The sequence below is a fragment of the Heterodontus francisci genome, chromosome 3 (genome assembly GCF_036365525.1).
Source record: "Heterodontus francisci isolate sHetFra1 chromosome 3, sHetFra1.hap1, whole genome shotgun sequence".
NCBI classification, from domain to species: domain Eukaryota; kingdom Metazoa; phylum Chordata; class Chondrichthyes; order Heterodontiformes; family Heterodontidae; genus Heterodontus; species Heterodontus francisci.
In genome coordinates, this window is record NC_090373.1 from 24,628,665 (window position 1) to 24,641,230 (window position 12,566).

Below are 12,566 nucleotides of genomic sequence, written 5' to 3' on the forward strand. Positions count from 1 at the left end.
TAAGTGTTCAAACAATACGAAAGCAGTCTGCTCTTACTGCCCGATGATTTTTCTCCCTTTCCAGGACAACCCTGGAGGGTTGGCAACCAAGCTTACTCATCGATCAAAAGCTGAATTACATTAAAACGAATAGATTTGCCGATCTGTTATGCAGCAAAAGGCACTGGGAACAGCTCGCTGGTGTTGCCTCCTCTGTGAAAAGTTTTCTTTCTCTCAAATCTCATCCCAAAACAAACACCTTCAGCTAAGAAACGGCGGTTGAGGACACGAATTCCCAACGTACATTCCCGCCTCGCTGCGGAGCCTCGGTCACGTGGTAGAGGCTGGGCCTGGCAGGCGCGCGCCCGGTCACGTGGTAGAGGCTGGGCCTGGCAGGCGCGCTCTCGGGCACGGTGTGGGGGGGGAATGCGCGCCCGGTCACGTGGTGGCGGCCGGGAATGGCTGGCGCGCGCTCTCAGGCACGAGCGCGCCGAAAGTGTCGGGGTTGCTGGGCGATCGAGCGCGCGAGCAGCAGCAGGGCCGCTCGGGCCCCGGTGAGTAGCTTCAGGAGGTGGAGCGGGTGGGCCCGGGCGGGTGTGCAGAGCTCTCCCCCCAGGCTCGGGTCAGCACCTGCCGCCGTTTGCCCCAGCTCGGGCCTGTCCTGGGCGCTACGTGCTTCACGGGGCTGCTAAAGGTTTGGTCAGGCTTGGCGTGGGGAACCCGTGCGGGTGGTTATGGTGCTCTCAAGAGAGCTGCTCGTAAACTGATGGAGATTTTATTGTCTTCCTTTCCCCCTTTCGGTCTTTCACTCCCAACATCGCCCCCCTCCCCCCCCAAATACCCCGCTCTCCTTACTACCTCCTCTACTCGGGGGCCTCCTTTTGGCCCACCCCCTCCATGTCGGCCCCCTCCACCCCCTCCATGTCAGCCCACCCCCTCCCCCTCCCATGTCAGCCCACCCCTCCCCCCACCCCCTCCCCCTCCGTCTCCCCCTCCCCACCGTCTCCCCCTCCCCACCCCCACCCCCTCCCCACCCCCTCCCCCCGTCCCCCCTCCTCCCCCCGTCCCCCCTCCTCCCCCCGTCCCCCCTCCTCCCCCCGTCCCCCCTCCTCCCCCCGTCCCCCCTCCTCCCCCCGTCCCCCCTCCTCCCCCCGTCCCCCCTCCCCCCCCATCCCCCCCCGTTCCCCCCCCATCCCCCCCCGTTCCCCCCCCATCCCCCCCCGTTCCCCTCCCCCCCCCCGTTCCCCTCCCCCCCCCGTTCCCCTCCCCCCCCCGTTCCCCTCCCCCCCCCCGTTCCCCTCCCCCCCCCGTTCCCCTCCCCCCCCCGTTCCCCTCCCCCCCCCGTCCCCCTCCCCCCCCCGTCCCCCTCCCCCCCCCGTCCCCCTCCCCCCCCCCGTCCCCCTCCCCCCCCGTCCCCCTCCCCCCCGTCCCCCTCCCCCCCCGTCCCCCCTCCCCCCCCGTCCCCCCTCCCCCCCCGTCCCCCCTCCCCCCCCGTCCCCCCTCCCCCCCCGTCCCCCCTCCCCCCTCCCCCCCCGTCCCCCTCCCCCCCCCCCCGTCCCCCTCCCCCCCGTCCCCCTCCCCCCTCCCCCCCTTCCCCCCTCCCCCCTTCCCCCCTCCCCCCTCCCCCCCTTCCCCCTCCCCCTCCCTCCCCCTCCCCCCCTTCCCCCTCCCCCCCCTTCCCCCTCCCCCCCCTTCCCCCTCCCCCCCTTCCCCCTCCCCCCCCCTTCCCCCTCCCCCCTCCCCCATGTCGGCCCCCCTCCATGTCTGCCCACTCTTTTCTCTTCCCCCCCCCCCCATTTGTCGGCCCACCCCCCTGCCATTTGTCGGCCCACCCCCCTGTCCCATGTCGGCCTGCCCTCACCCCTTCCCTCTCCTTGTCGGCCCAACCTCCTAAACCCCTGTCTGTGTGTCTCTTTTTTCTCATCTCCAATCTATTCTCAGATTGTGGATCCTCGGTGCACCTCTTTGATCGCAGCTGCTGGTTGACTGTGCAGAGCTCAGGGATGAGTTGCTGTTGAAGTTGCTTCAGAATTGTTGTCGTGCTTTTGAGGTGGACAAAGAACGTCAATCATCTTCCTCCAGTGGGGTATTAACAACACACCCCAGCCATGGATCAGTCAAACAATGGCCTGCCTCCTTATGCGCAAGGATTATCATCGCCACCGGTAAGTTCACTGCAACTTCTTGGCACCTTTCCTGCACTACAAAGTTAATAGTGAGTGAGTGATCCCAAGTAGAAAGTTGGAAGAAGTGCGTGGAATAAGTTTTAAGGAAAGAGATGTAGAAAGATCTTTAGGAGTATGACCAAAGGTCTGCCAATGATGAACAGGAGTGGGTGGATTTATGTAGTAAAGGGAGATAATATAGAGTCAGAAGTTGGTAGTACATTTTGTAAAGTAAGACTGGTGAAGATTACAGGACTATAGTAGAGGAATTTGAGGATGAGGACAAGAATTTTGAGCTTGGGAGGAGCCAGTGGAATATTGCGAGGACTGAGATGTTGGATATCTGGGATAAGGTGCAGGCTCCAAGGTGTCCGATAATTGAATTGTACTTTGTGTAGGCTGAAGCTGGAGCGACCAGTGGGTAGAGCATGGAGGATGTAAAATGTGAAAATGCAGTCAACATTACTGCTTTTTAACAGTGCATGTCGGTTTGAACCTTGCCTTCGGGTTAAGTAAAGTACCTAAATTACAGGTTACTCTGGTCAGTCTAAGCATGTTCACAGCTGGAGTAGTAAGATTGGTTCCCATCAGAAATGTTCCCCATCAAATATGATGCGTTCAACTTGCTGATGTTTTCTGTATTCTGGCAGTGAGGTAGAGTTAAGTCCCATTTTGTGCATTTATGGAAGCCTGACATCATATTGGTGCTTGATATCTCTGGGCGGGCAACCTAGACATGAAGAGTAGAAGCAGGTCAAGGATCGAGCCTTGGAATATACTGGAGTTGACCAGAAGAAGCCATTGATTGAGATGAATTGACTGTTGAGGTAAGTGGGAATGGAACAAGGAAAAGGCAAAGCTCTGGTGATTTTTTTTTATTCAGTCGTGGGATGTAGGCATCGCTGGCTGGGCCAGCATTTATTGCCCATCCCTAATTGCTCTTGAGAAGGTGGTGTTGAGCTGCCTTCTTGAACTGCAGTCCTTGGGGTGCAGCTACACCCACAGTACTGTTGGGAAGGGAGTTGCAGGATTTTGACCCACCAACAGTGAAGGAACAGTGATGTAGTTCCAAGTCAGGATGGTGTGTGGCTTGGAGTGGGACTTGCATCTGCTGCTCTTGTCCTTCTAGGTGATAGAGGTCGTGGGTTTGGAAGGTGTTGTCAAAGGAGCCTTGGTGAGTTGCTGCAGTGCATCTTGTAGATGGTACACACTGCTGCCACTGTGCATCGTTGGTGAAGGGAGTGAATGTTGAAGGTGGTGGATGGGGTGCCCAGCAAGTGGGCTGCTTTGTCCTGGATGGTGTTGAGCTTCTTGAGTGTAATTAGAGCTGCACTCATACAGGCAAGTGGAGACTTGTGCTTTGTAGATGGTGGACAGGCAATGGGGGACATAGGAGGCAAGTTACTCGCTGCAGGATTCCCAGACTTTCACCTACTGTTGTAGCCACAGCATTTTGCTGGTCCAGTTCAGTTTCTGGTCAATGGTAACACCCCAGGATGTTGATAGTGGGGGATTCAGCGATGGTAATGCCATTGAGCATCATGGGGAGATGGTTAGGTTCTCTCATGTTGGAGATGGTCATTGCCTGGCACATGTGTGGCATGAATATCAACTCCACTTTCCCACCTGCTCACCATATCCAATGATTCCCCAAGAGACCAAAAATCTGTCTATCCCAGCCTTAAATGTATTCAACAGTGGAGCATCCACAGCCCTCTGGGGTAGAGAATTCCAAAGATTCGCAACCTTTGAAGTAATTTTTCCTCAGCTCAGTCCTAAATGATTGGCCCCTTATCCTGAGACTGTGCCCCCATGTTTTAGATTCCTGACCAGGGGAAACAATGTTTCAGCGTCTACCGTATCCAGCCCCTTCAGAAACTTGTATGTTTCAATGAGATCGCCTCTAATTCTCTTAAACCCCAGAGAATGTAGTTCCAATTTAATCAGCCTCTCATCATAGAACAAACCCCTCATTCCAGGGACCAATTTAGTGAACCTTTGCTCTACTACCTCCAATGCAAGTATATCATTTCTTCAATGTGGAGACCAAAACTGCACACGGTAGTCCAAATATGGTCTGACCAAAACCCTGTACAATTGTAGCAAGACTTCTTGGCCAATGTGCTATTTGCCTTCCTAATTGCTTGCTGTACCTGCATGCTAACTTTTTACATTCCTTGGACAAGCACACCTAAGTCTCTTTGGACAGCAACATTTACAAGTTTCACACCTTTTAAAAAATATTCTCTTTTTCTATTTCTTACAACCAAAGTGAATAACTTTATACTCCAACTGCTATCTTTTTGTCCGCTCACTTAACTTGTCTATATCTCTTTGCAGCCTCTCTCTGTCCTCTCCACAGCTTACCTTTTCAGCTGGCTTTGTATCATCAGCAAACTTCCGTGCATTACTCTGTCTCTTCATCTAATTCATTAATATAGATTGTAAATAGCTGAGGCCCCAGCACTGATCCTTGTGGCACTCCACTATTCATTGCCTGTCAACTTCAAAATGTCCTGTTTATGCCCACTCTTTGCCTCATCTCTGTTAACTAATCCTCTATCCATGCAAATATATTACCCCCAACTCCATGACCCCTTATCTTGTCTATTCACCTTTTGTGTGACACCTTATTGAATGCCTTTTGGAAATCCAGGTATCCGACATTACTGGTTCCCCTTTATCTACCCTACTAGTAACCTCAAAAAAACTCTTAATAGATTTGTCAAACAGGAGCTCCCTTCAGTAAAACCGTGTTGAATTGTTCTAATGCTATACTTTTCTAAGTGTATTGTCAAGACTTGTTTAATAGTTTCCAGCATTTTCCCAATGTTAGGCTAACTACCCTGCAGTTCCCTGTTTTCTCTGTCCCTCCTTTCCTGAAAAGCGGTGTAATATTTGCCATTGTCCAATCTGATGGGACTGTTCCTGAGTCTAAGGAATTTTGGAAATTCATAGCACATCCACTATCTCTTTTAGCACCCTAGGGTGCTGGGGATTTGTCAGATTTTAGACTCTTCAGTTTGTCCAATGCTTTTTCTCTGCTGACGTTAATTTCCTCACTCTTTTGTCCCTAGGTTACCGTCTATTTCTGGTATGAAGCACATGTCTTCTACTGTGAAGACAAACACAAAATATTTGTTTAATCCCACTGCCATTTCCTCATTCCCCATGGTAATATCTCCTGTCTTGATTTGTAAGGGACCAATGTTTACTTTAGCTACTCTCTTCCTTTTTTATACTTACAAAAACTCGTATCTGTTTTTATATTTCTAGCTAGTTTACTCACTTTTCTTCCCTTTCTAATCAACTTTTTGGTGGCCCTTTGGTTTCTAAATCCCTCCCAATCCTCAGACTTGCTACTTGCTTCTTCCTTTAATCTAATACTTCCCGAGTGAGCCACGGATGGGTCTTCCTTGCTGAATTTTTGTTGTTCGATTTAATGTATTTTTGTTGAAACATTTTGAATTTTAAAAAATATTTCCCACTGTTCATTTATCGCCATACCATTTAGTCTATTTACCCAATTCACCTTAGCCAGTTCCACCTTCATATCTATGTAATTGGCTTTGTTTTTGATTCTTATTTGTGATTCAGTACTGAAATGTGCAAGTGTACAACATAAGTATAGCTTCTCATTCTTATCTTATTCCCTTCCAGGGTGCCATGACACCAGGATTGCCCATGTTCAGTCCCATGATGCCATACGGCACTGGCTTGACTCCACAGCCCATTCAAAGCTCCAATAGCATTTCTCTCTTGGAAGAGCAGCAAAGGCAGCAACAGCAGGCAGCACAGCAATCTACAACATCTCAACTGTCAACGCAAGTTTCTTCCAGCCAGCCGCCCCAGCTGTTTCATTCACAGACAATGACCACAACTACTTTACCAGGCATCACGTCTCATTATGCCTCACCCATGACTCCCATGACACCCATAACCCCTGCTACCCCTGCTTCTGAAAGTTCAGGAATTGTACCACAGCTACAGTAAGTGCACCTTTTAGAGGTTTTTTTCATGGAGGTGCTTAAAATTTGTTTGCTATGGTGTTAGCAGACAGCGTTTGTACACTTGCTGGGTCCGTTGTTATCATTAAGCAGTCCCGGATCAAATATGGTGCAAATTATTGGAATGTATGCTGGGTAAACCACCACTTGCACAGCAAGATGGATGTGCTGTAATCACAGTCTCTGAAGAGTACTCCAATGGCTCTGCAGTGATCTCACCTGTACAAGCATAAGATGACCAGTTTAGCACCGGTATGCACTGAATTTACTGAACTGTGATTACTCTGGGCCCATTGTAGGTTGTACACAGAACAGCCAAAACTGCTCTTGCTTCTGTTTAGTAATGTAAGCACTAGAAATTTGAAGTACAGTGCATTACTTTAATGGATTTTGCTTGCTCTGAATTTTCTAAATGGAGAGCCTGCCAGTGCAGAGGCTTGGACATAGCTCCTTTGGCATGGTTATAAAGTAAATTTTAAAATGGTGATTTTGCACAAATTGTTAGCTTTTTGTTCTTTATTTCATGATGAAAACAGGTTAGTAGTAAATTGCAAAAAGGATTTGGATATATACTGGAAAAGAAAAAAAAATTGCAGGGCTACAGGAAAAGAATAGGTAAGTAGGACTAATTGAATAGCTCTTTCAAAGAGCTGGGACAGACATAATGAACTGAATGGCTCTCTTCTATGCTGTAAGATTCTATTGTCATTGTGGGGAACCACAGATGAGATATATCTCATCAAAATTGGTCTTTTGGACATCACTTAATGACTAAATGTGCAGCGACGCATTCTGTTCCTTTAAAGCATGGAAATTGCAGATCTTTGATTGAAAGGATGACAGTACTGGGGTAAGTGATGCACAGAAGTTGCGATTTGATTGCTGCTCCCCAAGGAATTCTTACAGCAGATTTTTTTTAAAAGCTCGCGGTGATGTTGGCATTACTGTTCAACAGTGATCAACCTGGAGAGTACAGAAGATGTAATTGTGGCTGCACACTACATTTTGTTTTGTGTTTTCAAAAGAAATGTTGTTGTTAGAAATGACCCTTTTTTGAGTGACTAACATTTTTCCTGATTTTATGAAGTGAGGTTTATGAAAATATAGTGGGAAAATTTTGTTAGAAAACACTAGAAATCAGTTTTGTTGAACCAGGACAATTTATTGGAGAAAGTGCATTGATTCTGTCCTCAAAACTTCATTCGTAGTGAGGATTTACTTTGCCCTGCTTTGTGTTATATTTAAAGTTTTTTTTGTGACCGCTTGGCAAAGTCATGACTATGAAAGGGAGTTTGGTGAACTTAGAGAATTGTTTTGTGGCATTGTTCAAATGCAAAAATCTTTCCCTGCAACTACATTTCTACTTGTCCCTTAGCATCTTTTCATATTGCTCTAGTGTGCTCTTTCGCTCACATGGGTTCTTTTCCTTTCCCCATACTTGATGGTTTTGATACCTGTCTATCAATTTTTTTAAACTGTTGGTAAGTCTGGATTAAGGAATGATGCCAGGAACCTTCTGAATGGTCATACAGCTTAAGTAACTCAAAGAAGAGGGACATGATTGATGTCCTTGTGAGGTGCCTTCGTCTCAGCATGAATTCCACTGTTTACTATCGGCCACCACCTTATTGGCGGGTGGAAACCTGTGTTCTTAGTGTGCTTAAGGCTGTACGTTATAAGTGGAAGTGATACTCTTGTTCCTTCTGGGTGCTGCATCAGCTAATATCTTTGTGCCTTCCATATCACACCTTCATAGAAGCGTAAGGAGTCCCCTCAAAATAGCTGATCTTTTGTGATCTAGAATACTCCTTAGGTGCTAAGTGGCCCGAGGCCATATTTTTCCTTTCCCAGTAATGAATTTGCATAAAAACAGAAAGCTGGAAATACTCAGCAGATCTGGTAGCGTCTGTGGAGAGAGAAACAGAGTTAACGTTTTAGATTGATGACCTTTCATTGGAGCTCAGCAAAGCAAGTTTGTATTGTTGCCTTGCGGGGAATGTGTGAAATTATCAATAAGGGAGCCAGGCCTTGGTTTATGGAATGTGTGTACATTGTTTCTTACGGATGATTGGAATGTGTTAATGCTGGAACTTCAAACATTGTGAAAATCATTCTGGCAGTAGGACTCTGATTCCCATCTGAGATTCACCAATTACGTGGCATTGTTAATCAGAGCAGCACAGCAATTTGCTGTTTAGTTTGCCGTCTCTGTTTCCTTTTCACTTGTATTCAACATTATTGGAGAAACTGGGCTGTTGGCTCAGCCGTTGTCTGTCTTGGGCAAGATGCTGGCCTTGTGACAAAGCTGTTAGTCTCTGGGGTAAGTGTGATTGAGTCAAGGTGCTCAGCCGCACGTTAGATATTGCTGACTCAAGTCTGAGACTGGATCTTTGTGATTGCCAATAGGATAGATGACGTCTACTCAAGGTCGCTAGTTTCTGCCATAGGTCTTCAGGTGACAGAACAGGCCGATTCTCAACCCACAGATCTTTGGGCACATGGGGTAAGACGTCCCATGAGGTAGTGGGATCCGGAGTGCAGGATTTGCTTCATTTTCTTTCCTTCGCTGCTGCCGCTCTGCCTCATCATTAAGGCGTTTGGACTCAAAGCATGATGCCGCTTGATGGGCAAGTCGCCATTTTGAACAATTGATAGCCAGCCATAAATGCCAATGTTGCTGCACTTCAGTGTGTCTTTGAAGCGTTTTCTTTATCCTCCCCTGGAACGCTGGCCATTTTGGAGTTGAGGAAACGGGACCTGGCGGATAAACGGTTTTCGGCCATCCGGTCACAGTGTCTAGTCCATCAAAGTTGGTTTTGCAGGAGTTTTACCTGAATGCTTGTGGAGCTGGCATCAATAAGGACACTAGCATTTGTTCAACGATCCTCCTGTTGAATCCGGAGGATGTGACAGAGGCATTACTGCTGGAATTTCTCCAGCACTCTTATGTGTTGCTGATACACAGTTCAGGTCTCGCTGCAGTACAGGAGTGTGGTGACGACAACTGCTCTGTACATTAGGACTTTTGTTGACTTACAGTCTTTGTTGTCAAACACTAGCTGCCGTAGTTTGGTAGAAGGCTGAGCTGACGCAGCTGATCCGGTGTTGGATCTCATCAAGGTGACCTTTTAAGAGAGGTGGCTGCCAAGGTATGGGAAGTGCTTAACATATTCCAAAGTCTCTCTTTCAACATATATGGGAGGTGGGGTATTTGGCTGACCAGGCTTGGGTTGATATGAGATTTGTTTCGGCAGTGTTCAAGGACAGGCTGAGTTTCTCATACGCAAAATTGAAGAGATTGCGAGTGGCTTGAAAATCTGGTGCAGAGTGGACAACACCGCAGTCGTCTGCGAACTGTAGGTCATGTATGTATATGGTGGTCAGTTTAGTTTTGGCACGGAGGCAACTGAGGTTAACAAGAGTTTTCCATCTAGGTATTTAATACTCACGCCAGAGGGCAGCTTATCTTTCATAAGGTGAATAGCCACTGTCAGGTAGATTGTAAATAGTATGGTGGCTATCACGCAGCCTTACTTGACCTCGGTCTGGATTTTGAAAGCGTCTGTTTCAGATCTCCCGCTCAAGGCAGTTGTCATATCATCATGGAGCAATTGTAGGATTGTGATGAAGTTTCTTGGACATCCAAATCTTTGGGGCACAATCCACAGAGCCTTGAGGTTTACTGAATCAAATGCTTTGGTCAGGTCAATGAATACAATGAAGAGTTCCTGGTGGTGTTCTCAACATTTTTCCTGGATTTGTTGAGCAACAAAGACTATTTTGGAGGTTCCTCTGGAAGGTCTAAAGCCAGACTATGTCTCTGGGAGGATTTTCTCAGCACAGGTAGTAGGCGATTCAGGAGAATAGGTGTCAGGATTTTCTCTATTATGGACAGTATGATTTATCTCCCTTCTTGAAGATAGATGCTGCAGCAAATTATAAAGCTAATGATTTCCTTATCTCTACAGCTCATAAGCCTTAACTAAAGCCTGTGAACGACTTGCCCACTAAGCGGCACAGTGTTGCAATAGCAGAGAGAATCTGGACTATTAAGTGAAAGTAAAAGACCACTACAATTCTTTAATATTGTTCAGTGCGGTCAAGAGCTGCTGCAAAGGTGTGTTATGATATAGTACATGGTGAGAGCAGCATCAATGGATTGTATTCACTTGTAAGGACAGAATCATGATTGAGTCTGGTGCTGTACAAACCTGAGGGTATCCTTGCGGTCTAGGGAGAACACTTGAGTTAACTTCTGGCCCAGCTGGCCATAGTGCAGACCATCCTCATGGGGATTGCAGAAGTTGGTTGTGCGAGTTACATATATGTATGATGTTGGGATGAGGGAGGGGCATGGAAGGATAAAGTGGATTATGCACTGAATTGTTCAGCTAATGCCTGTGCTCGCTGCACCACATTATTCATGTGGCTCTGACAAGCTGGTTTAGATGAGAGGGGTGGCAGTGCTCTTTGAGCAGTGTCTGAAATCAACTTTCCTTGGAGCCACTTTCTGCATAGGATTCTGTTTGAGGTTTGCACACTGGGTGTTCCAGAGTACAGGTGTAGTTTCGAATCAAAAGCAGGAAGATCCTAGTGAGCTTGAAAACTACTAAAGAAGCTTTCTGAAATCACTGGTTCTGGATGTACTGAAGCAATCTGAAGAACTACATGTCTCTCATGCTCGTGAGGAATGTGCAGGTTCACATTTACAATGACCCACTTACAATGCTCTCATTAATTTTCAACGCAGTGTTGCAGCACTGTTCAACTCCCCACCTGACCACAGCAACTGTATTTGTATTCGAGTTTAGCCCCTTGGTGTTTTATTTTTCAAATAAACAGAAAGTGACAAGTTGTCAGTTTAAAAAAAAAATGAAAATCAATTGTTTATTGATCAATACACCTTATCCTGAAATTATCGCAACCGCATCCACTCGCGCATTCGCGCACGCACACACACAAGAAGAAACAGATAGAGAGGGGGAAAAGAAAGGTTGTGATAAACCTGTTGAATTCTCTTGGAAATCAAGGTGGAGATGGATGCAGGCCTGATATCAATGCGGATCTCTCTTGATTTCAAGGTTCAGTTGAAGACGATGGGCTACTTCTCGCTGCTGTATACTGTAGATGTTGAATTTTTGCAGCAGGGCATGTGCTTCCTGGCTTGGCTGGAATGCAAGCTGTTCTGATGTTGCTTCTTGCTCCTGGGTGGCTCTCGCATGTTCTCTCTCTTTTTCCCCCCCCCCACCTCGCTCTCTCACACTCTCATTTTTTTAAGGTAAAATTGTCACACCTCACTTCTTGGTAGGGGACATTCTCCTCTCTTCCCCATGGTGATTGCACAATGGCCCAGGGCGTGGCTGCATCATACCTCCTTTGTTTCAGAGGAAGACATTCAATTCTGGAATGTTTTTAGGATGGGTTCCATTGACACCTTTTAACTTTGAAAATTTGTCCTTTGTCTTTGTCAGGCAGTTTGAATATGCAAAAAACCAATCCCCTTTTTCTTAATTTGGACTATTGTTCACTTTTCAAAATAAAGGTTCATTTTTTAAAGACAATGTCTATTTTTCATAACTCTTCAGAGTTAGTCCAGTGCTTTGTGGAATTATCATGAAGTTGGAAGCAATGAGGGTACATGGCCACATCTTGGATTTTATCTGGATTGTATACTCTCCAGTTCCGTGTAAGGGTGGATAAAGTAACTCTGAACTTTTCTCTCTTGAAAGAGGAGTACAACAAGGTTGTACACTGCCCCCATCCTATTTAACATGGTTACAAGTAACCAGTTGGATGGAAAAGAGCTAGCATCTGTTCTGGAAGGATCATGGTATTCCTTTTTGCAAATCATAATGTGTTGGTAACCTCACCTGGAGATCTAATGTGCTCTTTGCATTATATTAGACAATGAGCTAGCCGATGGGGTATAGTGGTGGGTACCTTAAAAGTATGATATTATGGATTTGCGTAGCTGGTGTAGATCTCCAAGGTGTTACTTGAATGGTGGGAGGGCATTTGGTCTAATCACTGATTCAAATTGCAAACACTATGCAGTCCTAAACTTGGAAATACAAATATTAAGATTTGATATTTATTGTGTCACCTGAAACCTTCCACAGGGGTTTCTCTAATCTTCAGCCAAAACTTGGGTGGAAACCTCAGGGAAATCCTAGAGATCAGAAAACCCTGGGGAATTTCTAACTGTTTTGCAATACAAACCCTACAATGCACTAACATTTTGTAAGCCTAAATGTCAGACAATAAACATTACAGTGCACAGCGGTGGAAAGAAAGGCCTTGGTATTGATGCAGGAGGCTGATAGAGATAACAGTCACTTCATAACTTCAATTTGATATTTGTTGTTGAAAGATGTACATTGATGAGCGTGCAGAGCATGCCACGGTGAACTGTTAT

General features: G+C 46.8%; 1 protein-coding gene across 2 annotated transcripts in view; it reads left to right on the top strand.

Annotated features, from left to right (window-relative positions):
* The first annotated feature begins 402 nt into the window (after positions 1-402).
* The window catches only part of tbp (TATA box binding protein), a 36,033-nt gene continuing 23,869 nt past the window's right edge, over positions 403-12,566 (top strand). The window contains exons 1-3 of one of the 2 annotated variants that reach the window (XM_068020203.1): positions 403-533; positions 1,921-2,144; positions 5,805-6,133. In XM_068020203.1, the coding sequence (XP_067876304.1) occupies positions 2,088-2,144; positions 5,805-6,133 (386 nt within the window). In that variant the 5' untranslated portion in view covers positions 403-533; positions 1,921-2,087. The remainder of the gene's footprint in view (positions 534-1,920; positions 2,145-5,804; positions 6,134-12,566) is intronic. The other variant, XM_068020201.1, reaches the window with a different exon arrangement.